Here is a 22899-nt window from a genome sequence, read left to right as displayed (position 1 = left end):
CAGTTTCCTGAGAGCATGCTGTAAACCTCCCGCAAATCCTGTCTGGTCTCTTTGGCATGGGGAACGCTTGTGTATAGTAGTGGTTTCCTTTGTTTGTCTTTTGGTAATAATAACTATTATTCTCAAATAAGGGCTATTTAAGGTACTTTTCTTCTTATTGCTTTGTTTTGTGCACGGGCAGGTACATGTGCAGCACTGGGACATTAAACCACAGTGTTACTCTCTGGTTGCTTTTTGTTGTAGAGAAAAGCAGACATTTTCAGGCCTTGGCAAAGCCACAGCGCAGAGGATAGAACTGGCTGGGTAATGGGAAAAATATTCAAATCTTTTTTGAAAAAATGCCAATGTCTATAATGCATTTTCAGTAAATGACTCAACTCGTTCTATTAAAGGCAAAAAAAATATAGTGTAAATTCAGCCTAGTTTAATTTATTCAATCACCTGATAGGCTCTAAACACTCTCTTAAGTCTTCTTATTTTTGCTTTTTCTACCAATTGCTGCTTTGCTGAAAAGGACACTTGATTATTCTCTGGTACTGGTTATCAGCATAAACTGGGAGAAATTTCCATAAATTGGGTGGAAACGTATAGGTTAAGGTAACAAAAGTCAGACTCAGCTTAGGAGAAAGGAAGGTGCAAACCAGTAAGGAGTCAGAAGTTGGTTTTATATCCAAAACGGTGGTTCCTTCATTTGTGTGAACTCAAGCAATTTCACATTTGTACCACTACATGTTCACGACGAACCTTTAAATTTGCCTTCAAGAAAATGTTAGATATCTGCTTCAATACAGGTTCCACTTTGACCTGGAAGAAGGATATCAATGTGATATTTATTGATCCCACCTCTAGTGCTCTTTTCTGACCGAAAAGCTTGTGTAAATCTTGTAGTGAAGTTTAATTGCTAGAGACTAGATCCCTCCTGGGCACTGCTCACAGGGCAGCTCCTCCAGTGAGCAAATGTGGAGCGCAGGCTCCCATGTCTCTGCAGCAGTTCACACTGAGCACCTTTATTTCACTTGGTAATGGCTTGTGAAGACCTTCCTCAGTCTCCAGATTGTTTCTGTGCCGCCTCTGTCCTTCCTCACCCTTGTGTAAGGCCTGTGTATTAGTGGGCTGGTGGRTGGTAGGGTGGGATGAGGATGGGCGTGTGGGAAGCGGAGCAGGGAACACACAGATCTTGGATCCGTGGTTGTTATCAGTCTAATGGGGCGTTGATTGCCTGTCTGTGCAAGGACCTGAAGAGCAGCGGCAAGGGGCAGCTCATGGCAAGTGCCCCTCGGTGCCCACGTGCCCAAGGAAAGTTGTCCCTTACGAGCCTGGAGGTGAGGAGGGTGTCATGGGTGTCACTGAAGGCTTCCCGCCACTAGAGCAGGAGGATTTCACCCTCCCGGGAGTCTCTGCCTTGCATTTCTCCATCGCAGACTCATTGCAGTCAACCTGCCAAGGGCCCTTCCAGCCCCGCTTTATCATCCCGGGAGTATGGAGGAGGACAAAACCTAACAAAGAAAAATCGTGTTGTAGAAAGGAGGTGACGGATCTTGGAGAACAGTGTTGATTCTGAGAGATGGGGAGGAAGAGGAGGAGGTCACCAAGGCACTTGACAGGCGAGGGGGACGAGCCAGGCGTAGGGAACTCCAGAGAGCAATGGGAAATAATGAGGTCTAGGGTCTCAGCGGCGCAGGGGAGGAGGACGTGGGTCATGAGTCATTAATCAGAGCAGGCACTCGGGTCAAGCGTGGGACCCAAGGATTCCTTCAAGGAAAAAGGAAGAGGAGAAGCACTTGGTGTCGTGGGAGAGCAAAGGAGAACATGGAGGGGGACGATAATCAGACAGGGAGCAGAGGAAATGGAGCTGTCTCRCTAGGAGATTTGCAAACTAGTTAAGTGGCAAAAAGTACAGGGGAAAAATAAAAAGAGGGAGACACAGGCTGCATTGGACCAAGGACTGTGGGCAGTCAGAAAAGCTTCCRAGGGAAGATGCTGCATAAAGCATCCCAAGTGAAGAAAAATGAACCCAGGCCGAGTCAACACGCGGGGAGGGAGRGCTGAGAGGGGATCAGTCATCGGTGCTGAAAGCCTGGAAGTCACGGAGAGGCTGAGGGATAGGGTGAGATGATAAGAGCTGATGTTGAAATAAACCATGTGATGTGTTGTAGCGTCAAAATGGGTTTTTCTAACATTTTCTAACATAATCATCACCGGAGTTCATRCAAACATGTAAAGACAAATGAACAAAGTGCTTTTGGTTCTTGCAAAGTCCTGGGTATTTTGGTTGCCCCCATTATCAGAGCTCCTCTCTGTCTTTAAAGTAGTTATCACTACAGCAATGTGGATGGCAAGGAATTGCTGGTCTGTGGATAATGCACCAAGGCAAATTCTCCCTGCAGTCACACTGCAAGTGGGACTGAGAATTGAACCCAGGTCTCCTACATCCTGCAAAAGTGGCTTAAACGTTGGCTCATCCTCCCTCTAAGCACCTGCCTTGGGCATAAGCCACCTTGATATGATACATTCTACTGAGAAATGAAGCTTTTGGATTATGTTACTGATTTCTTTAGTGGTGTTAAAAACGTTATAATTTACTTTTAAGATTCTTCTTACTGTGAGAAAATTAAGCCTGTAACTACATAGCTGCTGACTGATCCAGAATTATGTTTTAGAAGAGGCTAAYCAGACCTTGGGAGAGGCTTTCCCTGATTTCGTGTTTTCTGTTCTTTCAGATTAACCGGGAGAGCTGGTGTTCGTTAGAGCCATGCCCGGATTCCTCCCTGCTGGAGCCCAGGAGGGCCCGCGAGTCTCCAGGTGAGCTGTGTCTTGCAGGGCTGCTTCACCCACCCTTCTACATGCAGAGCACAAGAGCAACCTGGGGATTTGCTTTACTTGCAAAAAGTACTCTCCTCACTTTTTCTTATGTTTTTCCTTCTCTTCTCTKCTCTGCTCTGCTCTGCTCTTCTCTGCTCTTCTCTTCTCTCTCAAACCTCAGGGGAAAAACACATAAACAAAATAAAATGTGTTATGAATCTATAGAGTCACTGTTAGCTCATGGTAGTAGTGTTTGGACTTAGAGTGACTTGTATGGCATGTTACCTTCTTGAGTGGTTATGCATTTAAGGTATTTTGGACAGTATTTTATTTTTAATAAAACTGAAAGATCTGACTGGGAACAAAGACATGATTTCTAGCCAAAATTGATGATTCAAAAAAAAAAAAAAAAAAATCAGAAACTTAGACTCCCACAGCCATATTTAGATCCAAACAAGTGTTGGGTTTTTTTTTTTTTTTCCCCCCTTTAAAAGTTCCCATGATTTCCAGGCTTCAGGAAGCAGGAAGGCTGCTCAGAGCCATCTTTCCCACACCCTGCCCATCAGTGCGGGTGAGCTCACTACCATGGATGCTGGCTACTGTCCCCTGTCTATTCCACAGGGACAGTAAAACCTTGCCTGGCAAGCCTCAAAGAGACTTGATGTCAGAGATAACGGGGAAAAAAAAGCATTTCCTTTCATTGAATTATGGACATTTAAAACAAACAAAGTGGAGTAAGTTATCAGGGCCATTAGCAGTGACTTTGGACTCTTCATCGAGTCCTCTTTGCTTTCCTTACAGCAATTAGAGTGGGGGTCTCACCTGAATCTCCTTCAATTTATGTAAGACATTTGAAAGAAAAACAGATTAAATCACTGTAGGATGTGTGGATGTGAAATTCAATCCTGATCTGTCAGAGTAGAGCCTAAGGAATGATATTGTAGGTGCGTGACCTGAGAGATACGTACTAGAGAAAAGCTCCAGCTTCCATCAAAGTGAAATAAACACTTTTTTTTTGCTTTTAAGATAAAAGGTATGCTTGGGACAGTCRTGCACAATGAATAGCATTTTCAGGAGTGTTTTAGAAGGCAGGTTGCAGTATTGCACGTTGCTTCTTTTCTACTTGCTTCCYGAGGTATTACTTACCTTTGAGTACAATCATCTACTCTTCAGGCGAGAGTTAATATATTCCATGCAACTGCAAATTGCCATGTATGCATATGAATATGTTATCGTATATTCAGATAGACGAATATGAATTTTATGCTAAGTGTATAAAGCAATATTATAGAATTATATGTGTTATATGAGCAGGGATGCTCTTAAAACATAGATCTGACCTTCAGATTGTCCCTCATGCTTCAAGGGGCTAAGGGTTAAGATGCACATCTATCATGTGTAGATATCAGCATGGAATGACCCAACCTTGCTGGATTGCAGGTGCGAGGGAAGGAGCTCCAGGTTGTGCAGCTTAAGGCAACCAGCAGAAACCCACCCAAATGATGGAAAACACAAAAAAATCCAGAATAACTCAAAATAAGTGAAGTATCCACTCAGCCCTGGAGCCTGGATACCCTGGAGCTCCCAGGGCAGATGAGAGGAGGCGTGTGCGGGGCTTCCCCTCTTCAACCTCCTCCTCATCTTCCTTCCCCAACTTCCTACCCTTTTGTTTCATGCCCTCTTTTCCTCTTCCAGCCTGCGCTATCCCCTTGCTGCTCCTGCAGGGCCTTCCCCCGTGGTGATTTATTGCCTGGGTGAGGTATCCGTTCGGCGGTGCATCTGGAGCGTCCCCGCTAGTTTTCCACTGGAACGTGGCTCCAGCCCCTTTGTTTTGCAGTCTGGGCTGCGGACACGCGCCGGCCGCTGCCAGCTGGACCGCCGGCGTCCTGGCCGCGCTCCCGTCCCGCTGTGCCGTCTCTTCGGCACTTTTTCCTCTTTTTCTTTTCACCTTCTTCTCTTCCCCCTCCTGTATCCCTCTGGATTATGGAAAAGAAGTTCAGATTTTCCAGGTTTACCAAACRGGGGGAAAGGCACAGGGAACAGGAGCACCTCGTCCAATAACTGCTTTTCCGAGGCTCCGTGGCATGGAAACTCCTCTCTGGAATGATGGTGTTTCCAACCAGAGCCCAGTGACGGAGGCGCTGGGAGAGCCCCGCTCCCGGCAGCGCCCGGCAATCGGCACTGCTCTCCTCTTCCTCCGTATTTTCTTCCCACTGCTCTCACTCTCCACGAGAGCTCCCAGCCGGCCGGCATTCCGTCTCTCCCAGGCAGATGGATTTGGGATTGCGGTTGTACCAACGTGAGCCACYGTGTAGCTGGCTGGACAGCAGAGGCGTTGGGCAGCCCTGGGATTTTCCAGCTGCTGTTGGGCACAATTCCGAGCTCGGGCCAGGCAGGGATAGCGAAAGGAAGAAGGTGGCTTCGAGCTGCCGTACCCAGATCTGTGCTCGTTGCGTTGGCTGTTGACACAGCCAAGCATCGAGTTTGTCAGATGCAGTTTAAAAACAAAGCAACGTTTTATTGTCTTGGCTCTTCTCCAGGGACCTGAGCATGTTGTGGTGGTATCTGTTTAGGTTAGAGCACACTGAAAAATAGCACCTTTCTTAAAAAGAGGAAAAGGAGGGAAAAAAAAAAAGGCAGGGGGTTTAGCAGAGAGAAAAGAATGTTCAGTTATTGCCAAAATTGTCATTAATGTCTTTGCCTGCAGGCTGAAAAAAAAATGAGACTGTAGCAGACGTTATTGATGCAAATACATTTCTGTTCAGGTTTTTAGAGAGAAAGGATTTTCTGAAGAGCTTTAGTCTCTTTCCACGCTGCTAATTACCTGGATCCAAACAGTTAGGAGCACTTTATAAGAAAAGAGAGAAGCAATATGCTTATGTTTAAATGGCAGCAGTAATTGGAGCTGGGGAACTTTTTTTAAAAATAAATTAATTGTGAATCTTAATAAAGTAAATCTGGCCATGAAAGTTATKCTATTGCTTTTTCAACCAGAAGTATGGGGGAAAGAATCAACAGATGGTCCTGATGTGCACTAAAGCCACCTTGGCTTTAAAAAGTTAGAGGGAACTGGTTGTTTTTAATTTTACATTTACTGAGTATGAATCTAATTTTGTGGCTGCTGCAGTCAATGGGAAACATCTTATTCTCAATGAGGTTATACTTGATATGCAGTATATTTATTGGTGCATCAAGCTACAAGTGTGCGTGGCATTTTAACGGAGAGTTTCTGTTTATACAGGTTGCTTCAGTGATGCCTAAGAAGGCTTTAARAAGGCGTTTTAATTTTAAAATAAACTCTTGAAAATGTGCAGCCACATTTTGGGGAAATGGACAAAATTTATAAAGCTGTTTTTACCTTTATCTTTAAATCGTTGAATTTACTGATTCTGTAAGACTGGRTTTGTGTATGTGTGTAAAGGAAAGTATCATGTTATATCTCTTTCTGCTTTGCTCCCTTAGAATGTGAAAGCTTCCTGGAGGATGGGCTGAGCAGCGTCTGTGCCTCAGCACAAGGAGTCCTTAAAAGAGAGTCCGGGAGCGAGTCTGAGCTCTTTCCCTTGCCTGGTGATGGGATGGAAGACATCGTCTTTGGAAAGGTAGGAAAGCCTGGGTAGGATGTGGTTAAAAAAGTTGAGGCCAGATTCTATAAATCCATTTTGCAAGCTTGGTTAACTTTGGTTTTGGCGGTGACTTCCTTCTCTAGAAACCTGGTAGCGATTATTGTGGAACAGAATCCGTCTGAAGGATCTGCTAATCTGCAATTACATGCAGCTGAATACCAAAAAGTGTGCAAGTCCCTGATGTTAAAAAGATGAAAGTCATTTTAACTGTCCAAAAGTAAATGTGACATTAGAGAAAGAGTTGAAAAGTTAGGTTTTCTTGTGAGGTCATTAGGGATAGCACAGGTGGTGTGAGAACCATCTTTAGTTAGTGCAGATCTTTTCTCCTGAAAGCAATGACCTCTCCACTGGCACCTTCAAAATCACATACTGCAAGTTCCAAAAGAACCTATTTTTTCTTGTCAGTTCAATGCTACTCCCTTAATAGGAAGGAAACACTCACTCTAAATACTTAAGGCCGATTCTAGTGAATGGTTGTGTTGCCCAGACAACATATCCCCAATGCTGCTTTACGTGCAAGTAGCAAGAACGTGTTTTTGAGTTAGCTCAGCATCAACAACAGAAGTCACTGCTAACCTTAGTCATCTCTGTACCCTTTGTGTTGCTTACAGATGAGAAGGGGAGGGAGGGGTTGGTGCAAACGGTGGTGCAGAATCATCCTCTTCAATGACAATGCCTTGCTTTTTGCATCTGTGATGCCTGAACCAGGTTTTCGTCTTTAACAATCTTGCTTATAATTGATAGTTCTTGCCATAAGGAGATGATTAGAAAAAATCTTCTGGAAAGAGTACAGTGCTGCAGACTGAAACAGGGCATGAGCCTACTTGACTGTAGTCAACCTCTGGACTTTGGTCCAAGCTCCATGGAAACTTCTGCTTAGGTTCTGCATAGTTTTAGCTACCTGAAACTTACCTGCTCTGAAAAACTGAAATTTGGGTATAGTTTTCACGCTTGCTTTCAGAGAAATATATGTAATACACCAAAGTTCTCCTTGGTTAAGTCCAATGAGACTATGGTGAATATTTTCCAGCGGGACGGGAAACACCACAGCCCGGACTAAGTGATCTCATGTGCTATAAATGAACAGTACAGTCATCCTGAGCAAATGTGGTAGGGCACAAAGCTCACCAGCCTCACCCTTTCCCATCTTCCTTTCGAAGAGCTGAGGGACACTGGATTTTGGGAATACAAGGCCTTTTGGTGGAGCACTCTCTTCCGTTTCCTTGTGTAGACTGGCTTGAGTTAAGGCAAAAGACTTTGCTATTTGAGTCTGGTTTAATGATGGTAAGGAGATGGGTAAGAGTGCTGTGAAGACACAGCAGATTATATATTACACATAATTTTGACTTTTTCCATTTCTTATGGATAAAGAAGTTTGTTTCTYCAAAGATTTAAAAAAAGACCTTCAAAAGTTAGAAAACACTGATGTTCCAACGTATTAGGAGTGCCATGAGGAAAAGAAAGAGCTGCTGGGAAAGTGGATCTTCAGATCGCCATTGCCAATGSAGAAAGGGAGGGACAGAGCGAGGAAATTATTTTCTTTATGGAAAGGGAAATCTTTTATTAAATTGGCAGCCTTTGCAGTGCTCTTATGAGGTGGAATGCAAATTGCATCTAGAAATGAGGAAAGTTCAAAAGGTTCATGAGCCGAGTTTAGGAAATTATTCAAAGTTGATCCTAACCTCAGTCACATTTTTCTCTGTCTGCTCTGCTGACTAACTCAGCTTGATTCCTCATCTCCTTTCTCAGAATTCATCCGTGTACCTTTTTCTCAGCTATTTATATAAAACCAGAAGTGTCTGTTAAGCCTTGCGAGCTTGTTCTTTCATTCAGTCTTTCTAAACTCCAAAGCACAGCTGGTGGAAATGAGTGTTAAAAGTATTTTTTAACATCCATTAAAATAAGAGCTGGATTTAATCTTTCTTTTCAAAAGTTTTATTAGATGCACTTCTTGGATGTAGTTGGTTATCTCTGAGTGTATTAAATAGTACAGTTCTCRTATTAAACTGAGGAGAGAGAGGACATGTTTATGAACAGAAAATGTCAAGTCTTTGAGTATCTCGATTCTTGCTCTTGCCACCTGCTCTTACAGGCTCTGGTTTCTCCTGCGTTTGCCAAGAGTTGCGCTGTTGCCTTTTAGAGTATTTTTGTTATGCAGCACACTTTCTCCATTCAAAAGTCTTGCATAGTGGCAGGAGTGACAGGATAGCTGTTAATCTAGAATTAACTGTCACAGGAGACTGATGGCATAAGCCATTGCCTGGCCAGGGTGTCCTGTGAAATCTGCTGCTTCCATAAAAATCACTTGGAATTTATAGATTTTAAGCACAGATGAGCTGGGCTGTGTTGTGGGCTCTGTATCTGCCTTAAGCTGGTCCTGATGYTTGGGTATCTGTTCTCCATGGTGGCCCCTGGTTTCCTTGGAGGGACATGGACGTGGAGAACACCAAGCTCAGGAGACTCTGGGGTTAAATCCTGACTTGGTTCTTCAGACCTCAGAGGCGGCTGTCGAGACACAGAAATCACTTGCAAACGCGTGTTCTCGGGCTCAGCAAATGTCATGGTTTGGACATCATTCCCCAGCTTTATTCCCATGTGCTCGTCATCCTCGTTCTCGGAGCAGCCGCCTGTGCAGGCTTTGCAAGACCCGCGACCTGAGTGATTAATGCAGCAGAAGGTCATTTCTCACCAGCATCTCGTAATTTCCTGAGGCGTAGCCCATACATCTTGCTCATCACAGCTCTTACCCTGCCACCAAACTCCAGCATTGTGAGGACCTTTTTGAATCGACCCTTGGGAAGTGATTCACGGGAGCGGCCCCCTTGGGAAGTGAGGAACTTCTTTTTCATTGTCAAAGAAAGGGCTGGAGCTCACATTTGCTTTCGGCCTTTGTTTTGGTTTGATAAAGGAAATAGGAAAGATTTATGTGTTCATGTATTTTTTCTTAGAATTATTTTTTCTCAAAGGGGGAAAGAAAAAGSCAAAGGGGGGTAAATGTTTGAACAGAGCATCTTCCAACAAGGACATTCTGGTCCAAACCAAATCATAAAAATGGCGATAAATAATTAACAGGTGGCCACTATTGTGGAGAACATGGAGTTATAGGTAAATATKGAATAAAGTGATTCTGTTACATTATATAGTGTTTTGCCTGTTGTCATTAAGAAAATCTTTGATTTAATCAAAGATTCAGAACCCAAGAATTTTCATTTAACCTTTTCTTAAACCCATTTCTGGAGACCTCCAGAAAAAAAAAAGGGGGGGTGATTTAGCTAACGAATTTACTTTATTTCCTCGCTATTCCAGCATCCTAGTGATTTCTGTTACTCCTATTCATGAAGAGGAGCACACGCTCTTTGTGGGTCTTAGGTTGTTTTTCCTTACAGTTTCTTACTAAATACAGGCTGGTTTTGACAGCATGTCTGTAAAAGCTTTTCTCAGCAATAAGTYTTATGGTCATAGTTAGAAGTTGAATGCATTGAGGTGCAATGCAGCTGGTCTAATTGAAAAAAAAATAATATTTCTGTAATTTTTTTTTTCTGTAGGAAAAGAACAAATTAAAGATCACACAGGATTAAACAGCAAAGCAGACATGCTGGCACTTGGCCAGAGAGCTAATTATTTTCAGAGGTGTCTTCAGTACAGATGTTTCTTAGATATGTCAGACTTGGCATTTTCCAGAGTCCTGCTTCTTTGTCCCAGCTATTTTGTTTTGTTTCAGAAAGACATCATTTAAATGAGATCAGATATTTTAGAAGTAATAAATTAGGGCAGCAAGTTGCATAGTGCTTTCTGTAATCAGGCTGATGCTCTGGGTACAAGTCTAACAGCACACACACGTATTTCACACTTCTAAATTTCTCTTCAAACTGTGATTTAGTGATCRAAACCCAATGTAGTGACCGAAATCCCTGCAAAGGAAGAGATTTTTCATTCTGAGCTTTAGACAGTACACTTTATCCAAGGCAGAAAAAAATCCTCTCTCTGCTCTGAGCTAATGCCCAAATATATAACTTGATATTCTGCAATATTCTCACTATATTTGCATCCAACTTGTAATGTTTGCCAAGTGCCCTGTCCTTGCACTGCACCAGTGCTGTGTCCTCCTCTCTCCTCCTGCTGTGTTGCCCTCAAGTCTCACTGTATTTTCCTGAGTCTCAGGAAAGCAAAGCAGACTGTTTCCTCTTCTGAAGTAGTATTATCCCCATAATGACTACTTAATTTGTCTGGATTTAAGCAATTCAGTGAGCTCTCACCATGAGTCACACAAATATCAGATTATCTTGCACCRTGCCATATATAATCAAAAACTTTACAGGGCATCCACTTCATCCTCCCTCGTTTTAACCTTTTAGATGAGTGTCAAACCCATTATGTTAAATTTGCAGTTTAAGTTTACCATTACCGCCTACTAATTTGCCATTAATATTTGACATCTCCTCTTGTGAAATGAATGCGTTGGAAGGGGTGTATTTTTAGTGTATCGTTTAATGTGTAGTGTTTAAAAAGTGTGTTTTTTCTTGAGTATCATGCTGGGAGTGCTGCTTTTTCCTTCTTTATTGATGGATGAGAAGGGGGAAATAGTGTGACAGCATCTGCTTAAACCGTCTTAACACTGTTGTGCATCTATTAAGTGAAAAGAAGGCGAAAAAATAGGCAGCCAGACTTGAACTCGGGCTTTTTTTACAACTGTGGAATGTTTTACTAGGCGCCCCTCTGAACACATCGTTTCTTTGATTTAATCGGAAGTTTTTAGCTCCAGTTCATGCCAACAAGGGTCCCTGGCGCACACTGATCAGGCCCGGAGGACGGCGGGTGGCCGGAGCTCCCCTTCACCCCATCCCTGGTGCTTTCCTAATGCCCGCCTCCCTTCCGAGAATTGTACTTTATATTCTGGCATTTTTGGCCAAATGCAGCACCAAGAGCTGGCGAGCCAGCGATTTGAAGGCAATTACCTGCCCCGGCTTTGGTGAACACACCATTGTATACGATCTGATAGATGGCTCTGCATATTATTATTTTAAATGATGCAGCGCAGAGCTCTGCAGGAGAATAAATTGAAACTTCCCACGTCAGTCCCAGGGGGCAAACACCGTTTCGGACCGAAGGTGCTGTCGTGAGCATCAGGTTTTCTACTAGCCACAGGGAACACGGGATAAGCAGAGGCTGCTTTTAGGCTGTGTTGTCTACGTGTCCCCTTGCCAGGGAGAACCACTTTGGGTTCCGCTTGCTGCTTGTGGAGCAAACGAARCCCCAAATTGCAGGATGAATCAAGAGTGTAATACAAGGTGGCTGATCCCACGGAACGGTATTTCTTAATTATAGCTGGATTTGGAAAATGCTGCAAACCCTGGTATTTAGTTTGCTTAATGGGAAGTGGCTGGGGATGGGGATTGCAGGTAGAAGTGGCTGGAGATGCTGTTTGCTGGAAGCAGGACTCCCTGTGTAGCGTGGAATGCTGTAAAGGGAAGATTAAGGCGCATCTGGGGAGTCCCAGACTGCGCTGTAGGTAACCTGGAGATGGAAGAGACAGTAACAGCAGGGAGTACTTCAACCTAATCTGAAACCAGAACAAAATATCTCCCTTCCCTAATGATAAATTTGCCTCACGCTCTCAACCAAGAAATCTCACAAATAAATATATTTGCATTTATTTAAAGGGTTAACTGCATTAATCGAGCTTCMCTTTTAATTTTCTTTAATTTTTTTCTCCTTTTGGCACAGCATCCCGAAGAGGAGCAGTCGGTGTGCGATGTCACCAGCTCCAGCTCCTCTGCCGACGACACCATGTCCTTGGAAAGGAACTCCTCCCTGGGCAGCGACACCTCCCTGCCCTTCCCACCGCCGCTGAACTTCATCAGGCCCAAGGACAGGTACAGTCTGGACGGAAGCTGCCTTAACATGGTGGCCACGGAGGGAAGAGAGGGGGAAGGCGCTGGCTCGGGCGAGACGGAAGAAGAGCTGGACAGCATAACAGACGTGCCCACGCATCCCTCCGTCCTGAGAACCTCCATGCGGCCGCTGTCCCCTTTCCGGCGCCACAGCTGGGGGCCAGGCAAGAACGCCACCAACGAAGCAGAAATAAACCAGAGGAGGTGAGTGAAGAGCTGCTTGGCTTGGCTTTGCACCTGCTCGTGCATGTTCATGGAAGCTCTGTGCTTGGCACGGTTAAAAAAAAGAGAAGTGGGGATGTGTGTGTGTCTTTTTTCAAGCAGTGAAGTGAAAAGAATCTCATACTTTTTTAAATAAAATTCCAGGATGAAAGTGCTTAATACCTACAGTAACTTTAGCTTTCCAGAGTATAGAAAGAATGACTCAAAGCTTATTAAAGTGGATGGAAATGCCTTCCAACAGATCTTCCATTTGAATCATCGCTGCCCCTTTCTATATGAAGGGTTTTGTTAAAGAAATTATTGGAGAGTGAAGTCTCATTGACCACAAAATAAATACAGCTGCTGTTGCTCTGACTTGCAGTATGGGCTTCGAGGTATTAAACAGAGGCTGCTCAATTTGGGGTAGTTGTGAGTTCGATAGTTCCCATCTGACTTGATAAATTTCAAAGAGTTGGGTTCACCTCAGCCTCTCATAGGCAGTACCACCTAAAATACATTTCCACCTTCCTGGAGATGCCCAGGAAGAGTCTCCATTTTCAGTTTTGTTCTTTCAGAAAATACAGTAGGGAAGATCCTAACAGCAGAATGACAGTGAGACTATTTTTTGTCAAGCATGAGAAGTTGAGAAGACCATGAGAAGAAACGGTGCCCTTTTCTAGAGCTGTTCATCCCTCTATCTCCGCTGGGGAAGGGAAAAAGTGAAGTAGAAGATTTGCACAAAAAAATTACCTGAGCAAGACCCCCAGGAGCATTGAGCTCTCCAACCCGTGCCATGCCTCATACATACAGGCACAGCTGAGCTTTTGAGTTGTCCCAAGACATACAAAAGTATATATACATATWAAAWATATATATATATACATMTGTATGTATGTCGGCTTTGTTGGAGGCGGCTGGGGACAAAACCAGCCTGGCCTKTGGAGCAGGCAGGACCAGCTGCTTTTGGAGGGTCCAGTGCCGTGGCCTCCCTTGGCTCCAAGCGAGATCCCGGCTGGTGGAGACTGCGGCGGGACCCAGCACTGCCCCGGGAGCTGCCTCCTCGCTGCATCACGGACCTGTCCAGCTAAACTGAACCTTGAGCAATGTGTTAAGCCCAGCCATGGACTGTGGGTCACTTGTAAATAGCGACTGGGCAGTTGGGATGATCCCGTGGGAGCCGGGCATCTCCCTTTTGAAGTGCAGACACACATTAGAAGCTGTACGTCTTGCTAAAGGAAGGTTATAAACCCTTCAGCATTTAAAACTAATGCCAGAAAGCATTAAGGAACCTGCAGGGTAACACAGAGTGAAAGGTGGATTTTTATTTACTTTTATTATCATTTTTACTGCCACCTTTTTTCGACTTCATTCTGGGTCCCCAGGTGATATTTAAATGAATAAAGTTAATACTTGTCGTGTGAAGCTACAACAGAACCAGCAGCAGATATATAAGCTGGTTTATGATACCGTGAGTCCATAAGCTYATAAACTCATTTAGAAAGATTTATTTTTAAGTGTAGGACCTCTTATGTAAGGATTTCTGAGAGTAATAAGCTGCATAGCTAGCAATTACTGCTAATACTTAACAGATGGAGTTAAGTTCTTCAACATCAGAGTTTGGAGGCAATTTATGATGTGGGAAACTACATCTATTGTAAATGTAAGATAATTTGAGTAAAGGAACGGTAATTATTCTCATATATTTTCAGATACAGCTGCCACTTCATAAGATTAGCTGTCACACAGATTAATTAGAAAAGAAAAGCTGTATGGGTCTTAGCTGCTGTTTTTTCCTGCTTTTTTCATGCTTTTGATACCAAGAAATACGAATTATTTGTTTTTTCTCTATTCTCAAACATGGCTATTGTGGTGTTGACTGTGTTGCTTAGTGGGCATGAAGTATATCAGGAGGGAAGCCCATACCAGTGACCCTTATGCAGATTAAAGTTGGAATGTTTGTCTGGGCATTTCTCTCATTCGTGTCTACCTTTCCAGTTAATGGGGAATAGCTTTTACTGTAGTTTGGCTTGTGAAAACCTCAAGTGCAGCCACGTGAAGTRCAAGCCTTATCTAAGGTCTGTCCTGTCAGACCTGCCCGCCCACCACTTCTGTGCCCCTTCAGCTTGCCAAACTAACGGAGAAGCAGCTTGACCAACAAAGGTGGAATCACCACCAGAACCAACCCAAGGAGAGGGGCAGGACTGCACGGCCAGGATGTGGACGGGATTCACGGTGCCTTTTACAAGAGCTGCTAAATGAGCCAAATAAAATGGGATTCCCATGGAAATGTGGAGCTTTCAGCCTGCTCCAGCCCCTGTACAACCCTCAAAAGTCTCTCCTCCTGCGGAGGCAGCTGAGTCAGGCTGCAACAGAGCTGCTGGTGTAGGACGGAGGAGCCCACCTGAAAGCCACATTTTGTATGATATGATCTTTCCTGGTGTTACAGGTTTTCTGTTGGTAAGAGGCGGAACATAAAATCTTTTTCACAGAAACTATTTTAAATATCCAGCCATCTCAAAATGTGAGAATTTTCCCTCCTTCTACACCTCTTTCCTCATACCTGCTTACTGGACAGTCCTTATGTCTTCATTTTGTGTTAAAGACATAAAGACAACCAGCAAGGCTGCCACAAAAGGGATGTTCATCCTTGGCTAATTCTTCACATTCATAGTGGATGTTAAGTATCTCTCTCTTAACAACAGTGCAGCATTGTTAATGTTCATGGCTGGGAAAAGAAATGGCTGCATTTTTCTCTGACGGACCAAACACTGCAAAACTGAAGCCATTGTTAATCACGGTTGTTAACAGCTGCTGTCAAATAGTTTGTCCTAATCTAAACTTCAAACTGACTTGGGTTTGGCAGCAGCTGGGCTGCAGCACTGACAGTACCTGTTCAACCTTTTTTTATTGTTTAAAAAAAAAAAGAATTGGTATGAGAGAGAGATTCTTTTCTTCCTTTAGTACTTCATTTTGTATTTTCTGTAGCATTTCCATTCCATCTGTTATTTGTGTGTTGGGGATAGTAATTCTTCAGCTGTCRTTTGTTCGTTTTGTTCCATTCGATTTGCTGACCACTGTCCATGATTCATTTTCAGTTCAATGCGAGTTCTGGGGGATGGTATAAAGAAGCCTCCCATTCATAGGAGAAGGTACAAAGCCAACTAACTTCACTAACCATTTTATGTTTGAATGTCTACTAACCCCATACCATCACGTCAGCTAATGTGAGGCTGGTCCCTGCCTCTCCAGGCAGTTTTTTTATGGAGTTGTGCATCCAGCTGGGCCACTTTCCCTCCCTACTGTCACATGGGCCAATTTTTATGACTTGTAGAGCACATGGGAAAGCCATTTCCCGCAGGGCCCTGTGCTGGTGCTTTGACAAAGCTTGAGCATTGTTTCGTGGGGCTTTTCCACATGTAAGATTTGAAGTCGTATTGAAATCATTGCTTAGCTGAACACATATTTTCAGCTTTTATTTAAAGCACGTCAGAGACCAGTAGCAAGCCCTGCAGGGTGGACACCTGAGGGAAGGAGCTCTAAGTTAGAGAATCCCCTGCAGATGGTCATCACAGATGGTGATGACTCTTGTTTTTGAAACGATCTTCCTAAAAAAATATATAGAAAATAAGCATTTCTGCTTCTCTATGTTTTTCCTTGTTTCCTTCCATAGGGTTAACTTTCAGTTCCATGTCCTTCCTGTAAGGTTTTCATACACTTAACCTTAGAGCTATCTGTTAACATAGGAAGGAGAATTTCTGACTTAGAGGCCTACTTTTATATACTTAAGTTTAACTTCGCTCCTTCCATGGCTGAACCTCTGCGATCGCCCACAGCCTGCACCYGCCCTCCTGTGTCAGATTATTGGAATATTTCTTTTGTCTTGAAATGGGTGGGATTACCTGGAGTATTGCTCTAGGCTACCTAGATATGGAAACAAACATCCCTATCTTCACATACGGAAAAAATGTCACCCTGACCTTACCATGCATCTGCATCAATGCAGGCTCACGAGGAGTGCCATACAGTTCAGGGGAGGCCTCTTGAAGAAAAAAAAAAAAAAGGAAGGGCACAAGAAAAAACATGGTTTTTGACTTCTTTGAAGCCAGTCTATTTGCATCCCACCCCGCTCTGTAGGAAGAAGTGCAGTGCTTCCCAGCTCATGTAAATGAGCCTCTTTTTGCTATTTTTATGTTAATACTCACATAGTTCCAACAGAGGAGTCTTGAGTCAAGTCTGAGACACTGAACTTAGACACATCGTCAAGAATTATGTCGCAAATAGGCAATGGGAAATACCTAGTAATTTCTGCAAATTTATGATAATTCTTTCATAAGCGTTCTCTCTTCCTTTTTTTTCTGGCCTCCCAAGCATTTTGATATCATCCCCTCCAACACTTGTTGCAGAGTGACAGCCTGAAGCTGATCCCAGCAATTTCTAGTCTCATCAAGGCTGTTGTATATAAYAGCTCTCCCTCACACCGCCCCTCCAAAGGCTACATTTTCTATAGAGGGCTCTTCTGCTGTACAATGACCTCCGCTCCGTTTTTATGGAGTTGCCAATTGGTTGTGGGTGGCTCATCAGCAGGATGATGGTTCTGTAAATCTCTGTTTTCCATAGTTCTTGCCAAGAGGTCTTTGTCCCTCTCTGAGATCTCCCACCACTTCAGACCTCCTCCTGCAGGGCACTCACTTTCTGCCTCCATCTCCCCCCTCTCCTGTCATCCACCTTCCTTCCCTGCTGCTTGAGCTTTCAGATTGTCACTGTAAAGTGGCAAGTCAGGAACAGATTCACCTTTACAAATACACTATTGAGGGTAAACGTTGCATGATCTCAACAAGGAAATTTTTYTCTCCTTCCATTTCTAAGTACACACCAGAATTACTGACTCCTGCAACCAAATCAGTGAAAGGAAATTAGTGCAAGAGCACCTCCAATGGATGAGACCAGAGTCTATCTAGCTGCCCATTCTTGTGGCCGTAAGCAGGTGGCCAGGGAGCAGGGTTGATCCCTCCCTGTGTTCCTGTCTTAGTCCTCACCTACTTCTGCTCAAGTAATTTCCTAACACGCTGCTGGAAGCGTGTATCATGCAGATAGGTGTACTGCGACCATGAAGGCTTATTTCTTTTATGACCTCAAGAAAGTATGTAATCCCCATCCCTCACTAATACTTTCCTCTACCATGTGTTTTAGTAGGAGCAGTAGTTTTGTATGGCCCTTGAAGCATTGGAATGTTATGGGCAAGTTTGTCTTCACGAAGAGTGTTCAGGGCAGTGTGCTGAAAGCTGCTCATGAAGACTACCCTGATCTGTRGTGTGCAGAGTCCTTTAGATGTGTCTTCACCCAGTTAACATCCTTGATAAAACAAGTAGCAATTTTTGGTATTCTCACCCTCAAAGCCTCCTAATTTTTTTTCTGTGCTGTCATGTTGTGGAAAGGATACAAGGTAGTGGGAAAAAAACATGCACAGCAGTGGGTTTAAACCTGAGAGATGCTGGAAAAATGCTGATTATTACTAACATAAYAGCTATGGGATTCCTAGTGCAAACTTGGCTTTGGTGTGTTTGGTCCTGTTTTCCCTCAAAACGTGTCTCCTCATGAGGAGCAGTTTGTCCAGTACATTGAGCACCCACTGATGGGATGAGTCTGAGGGAAGCCTGAGCTGCGTTTCCACCCATTCAGTGGTGACCAGGGACCTCCATCATTTGGAGGAATCTGGTGTGCTCTGACAGCCAGAAATCGATATTACCTATTGCGGTGATTTGCGTGAGTGTGTTTTATCCTAAAGACAAGCGTGAGTGAGAGTCTTTTAACACTGACCCTTTTCCATAACAGTCCAATAATCACAGCCCTTTTCCTTTCTTTCCCTCCCTGATGTTCCCAGTTTGAGCTGGTGTCCCTCTGGCGTACAGTTCATTCCCATGGCTCCTGACTTTAATTGTAGAAGGTACGGTATAATCGCACTCTATGAATGCAGCAAAGGAGCACTGCAAAGCCTGTGTTGTCAGCTTCTCGTGCCTAGGCCTTTTCTCCACTGCTCTGGCTGCAGCGTGCACGTGTGTTTTTGCTTTGGCTGCTTTTTTGGCAATTAGGCTTGGAAACGGGTCTTCTAAAAACGGGTGCAGGTGAAGGTGGCTGCTTTCCGTTGGCCTGAGTGTTAAAGAAGCTGCACTGTTGGGTTGGAGTTGCTGTTTTCCCTGTATTTTGCAGCAGCGATGATCAGAATGATAAATGTGAGAGCCAAGTAATCAAAGTGAGAGTTAATGTGATTCAGGGCTGCTTTGTTCTGGACGTGTCTTATAAAGGATTTAAGTTCATACAGACTTGCTCTTTGTGAATTGAAAGCTCTAGTTTCTTCTTCAAAGAGGCTAATCATGTAAAACCTTCTGTGAAGAAAACGATCTGATAGCCACACATGGAAATTTCCCAGACATTTAAAATACGCAGCGTCTGTAAAAAGCCCCAGTGTTGGGATTAATGCTTACAGGTCAGATCTTTTCCTGATAATGCGCATTAATATAACTGCGGGTCTGTCTCCTAGACTTGATAGCTTCTCTTTTCCTCTGGCACTTCTTGCTGGTTGTGGGTAGAGCCTTTCAACTCTTTCTGACGACTAGGTACTTAAAAAGAAGATAATCTGCACTTGAAGTTGCAGAATGGATTCGAATTTGGTCTAGATGCCCTGACTAACAAGGCCAGTATGACCAGTTGATGGCAAATTGATGGGCAACATAATAATATTTGAAGTTTGGAGCAAAGTTATTTGTGTCACAGCAAGCTGCATGTTTTCTTGTTTCTTTTGTTTTGTTTTCTTTGATGTCATAGTTACTTTGGGCTAGAATTAAAAATTGTTCCTGTGTCCTAGATAATCAATAGAAGGGGGACTGATTTCACTGTGCAGGTATTTTAGAATAATCTATATAAAATCTGCTACTGATAAAAGACTGTTGAGTTAAAATCTTCATAACATAGATTAAACTCTAAGTGCCCCAGCCAGTCTCTTTCACGCTAACTAACATGAAAAAGTCTTTAGTAAATCTTCTTACTCAAGTTTTATTGCAGTTTTTGCTTTGAAGATAAATTTATCAACCGCTTAGTACTTCTAATGAAATGTAGAACATTAGTAACTATTGTGCAAGTCTACCTGAATTTAAAACACAACTCTGGTTTAAGGTGTAGAGGCTTTTATTTTATTTTGTTTTGTTTTGTTTTATTTTATTTTATTTTATTTTGTTTTATTTTGTTTTATTTTGTTTTATTTTATTTTATTTTATTTTATTTTATTTTAAATTTGTTTGAATGCTGGCTGTTTGGCGACTCAAATTTCATGATTACTTGAAGCTGAGATGGATTTGTCCATATATTTAGGGTAGGCCATGCTTCAAACCAAACCCTCCTGACATAGATGTGCTAGCGTATCTGGAGGTGAATCTGTAAGCTGGCACCTTAACCCCAAACTGGACTTGCAATGGGTTTGTCAATGCTTGGCCACAGTGACGAGGAAAGTCAGAAGCAGAGGGTCAGGGTGAGGGAACATCAGGTGGCAATAACGACATGTGAAACCTTGTTTTAGAGTGCATTTAGCATTATTTTCTGTAGAGATCACTTGTCTGTCCTCAGCAACTGTCTACAGACAGAGATTGGCCAAACATGTAATATCTGCCAGTTCTGCAAGCAAGAGTTTTTTATTTTGTTTAGTTTTAAAATGATTTTGTCTAGCTTTACTGGACAGACTTAGCTTTATAAGAAAATGATGTTAGGACTGATTGGCTAGTGGAAACACATTTATTGAATTAGGGGGGTTAAAAATAAAGGAAAAAGAAACCAGCTTTCACCATAAGAAGAGCATTATCAGTGCTAAAGCCTTTGCAGTGACAAGTGCTAAACAGATTGAGAGGATGGTCTGCAAAGAAGAATGTTGCAGTCAGTCCTGGGCTTATTCCGTGCCTGTGCTTTCCAAGTACAGGCAGCACTGGGCAAAGCGGGTAGTTCAATTTGGGTGGCTATATTTCAAGGGGAAACTAGTAAAGCCAAGAAAACGGAGTATGTAGAAATATCACCATCTTTCAAAGAGTGATCCTGGATTTTCTTCTGCACCTGTCAATCAGGAGAAAAATACGGAAAAGTCTAACGACCCAGGAGTTTGCATGGTTATTCCCAAGCAACCCTAATATCTCAGTGGAGACACAAAGATGCTACTCTGTGTTCTGAAGTAGATGTAAAGACAAATCCCTCCACTGCCACCTGCACTTGGTCCTTGAGAAGTAAAACACTGAGGAATAACATAAGTGTTTCCCTTTATGGTTCAGCTAGGGATTGCATTCTGTTGCACGCTTGAAGGCCCCATGGCAAGGAAGACAGTAGAATGTGAGAACAGGTTGGGATTTAACCCATTTGTTTTTTTCTTCAGTTACAGCCTAGAAGGCCTTACTGGGGACCCTGGTGAGAAMAAGAAGCCCTCAGCAAGCTTGGAGACGTCTTCTCTGAGCTCCAAAGATCTCCGACGAAGTCCGCTGGCCAGCGATGAATGCGGCTCCCTGGTGTCTCTCACTGAAGAACTGGAGCAGGGAGAAGTCAGAGACTATGATCACCAGGTAAAGCTGGCCAGCTATTAATAGGTTTTTAGAAAACTCTTAAGTCAAAGTCATGAAATGCTAATATATTAGTATTATTTAAGTCTTCATCTTTGATACAGAAATTTTCCACTTTGGTCAAATTAACTACTTGATCATTTGGGTCAACATGTTGGATAAACATCCGTAAAAGGATGGAGAATAAGGAACTTGCCAGTTTTCTTCCACTAATTGCCTGAACTTAACTTTCTAGCATGGCTATAGTGACACTGTGAGTAAAGGTATTTTAAGGCTTCATCAGGTAATGTTTATGCAGGTTTTGCAGATCTGTAATACTTACAAGTCCCAAGTGTTGAGTTAAAGTTTTCAGATTTGTTTTCGTACTGTTGAAGAAAATAAAGAAAATTTTGCTTTCATAGGCCTAGTTAAATCCAAAAGGCATGTTGTTATAAGCAATAGTTAAGCAAAAGATTAAGGGAATATTGTGTAAATCCAGTGTGATCTCTTTCAAGCAGAAGTTTATGATAAGTATTCAGGACAGATGAGCCTAAATATTCTAAGAATCTCTGTTGTTATTGTTGTTTTCATTAAAGAAGCAATTGTAGAGTTAGATGTTTTAATGATGTTTCTGRGCTCAATGGTTTAGCAGTAATGCTTTCTAGGTACATATCAGCAATGTAAGTTAGCCAGCAGGTCTGTTTACCTAGGAGAGTTGCAGCCATCCATCAAAGCATTAAATGAGTTSTGCAAGATGTGACCAGCAAGACCTGGTATGTCCATGACCCGTTGTTTCATGCTTTGAGGAAAGACATTTTGGGGAGCACCCTGTTGAGCATCTAAATTTTTACCGTGTTGAATGGTAAAGTCTAGGTTAGAGAGAAGATAGTTTCAGGAGCCAACAGGCMATTAACAAGATAAATTTAGTAATAGCCTGCCTGAGAAGGAAACAGTGCCCCGCTCCAGCTCCTTCAGTAATTAGTGGTTTTTCACTCTAGGAACAATGTTGCATTTCACTCCTGCAGCTCCACTTCTATTTTCTGTAGTCCTTGCCTTTCTCACCTATTACCTCATTCAGGAAAAAGTGTTCTTGGTTGTTTAAGTTTTCTGCTGTTTGACTTTTAGTGTGAATTTCAGTCAACACGAGGCCTGAACTGTTACCCATAATGGGCACGAAGCTATTGAGCTTGACACGTTTGCTCAGTGGTTTTCTTTTGTTTTTTTTCCTCAGATGAATCAAAGATCACAGCCACAAGGATTTAATTTCTGTGCTTCTGCTGTTTCTTCTCCACTGACCAAATCTTTGTCTCTAATGGCAATTAGTAAACCAGTGCTGGACAGTAAGTAAATTTTCCATTATCCTTATCCTTTCCATATAYGGTATTATTAAGCATCTCTTGCTACCTTCCCAAGGCAGAACTATTAGTACCTGCTCTTTCTTTCACGCGTCATGTGAAATATAGATGCTTGCTATTGCATGGATCTGTGGGTAGATAGGCAGATCTTATTTAGTTTGTATCCTTATTTCCTTCTTGGTGGCATCTCTCTGATGTTATTAGTTCTGTTGTTTCTTTTTTCTATTCTTAATTAGACCAGTATTAAAACTATGWTTTATTGACTTTGTTGAGAAGTAGAAAACTTCTGTTTGAATTTAACATCCTTTCAGAATTGCTTCCTCTGCTATTGAGATAAATCCTGCCTGATTTCTAGCTTTCCTAATTCTGGATTTTTGAAAGCTGAGATATAGAAACTTGAGAATGCATGCCTTGGTATCACTGAGGGAGCTTGTTGCTCTTTCTGTATTTTGAAATAATT

At 42.8% G+C, this 22899-nt stretch overlaps 1 protein-coding gene across 1 annotated transcript in view; it reads left to right on the top strand.

Annotated features, from left to right (window-relative positions):
* AKAP13 (A-kinase anchoring protein 13) overlaps positions 1-22899 on the top strand; it is a 62838-nt gene that overhangs the window by 4459 nt on the left and 35480 nt on the right. The window contains exons 2-6 of the mRNA XM_026036306.1: positions 2721-2802; positions 6265-6401; positions 12150-12520; positions 20925-21108; positions 22316-22424. Coding sequence (XP_025892091.1) covers positions 2721-2802; positions 6265-6401; positions 12150-12520; positions 20925-21108; positions 22316-22424 — 883 coding nt within the window. The remainder of the gene's footprint in view (positions 1-2720; positions 2803-6264; positions 6402-12149; positions 12521-20924; positions 21109-22315; positions 22425-22899) is intronic.

The sequence above is a fragment of the Nothoprocta perdicaria genome, unplaced genomic scaffold, assembly GCF_003342845.1.
Source record: "Nothoprocta perdicaria isolate Ctin4 unplaced genomic scaffold, notPer1 scaffold_176, whole genome shotgun sequence".
NCBI lineage: Eukaryota > Metazoa > Chordata > Aves > Tinamiformes > Tinamidae > Nothoprocta > Nothoprocta perdicaria.
This window is presented reverse-complemented; position numbering and strand designations above follow the sequence as displayed.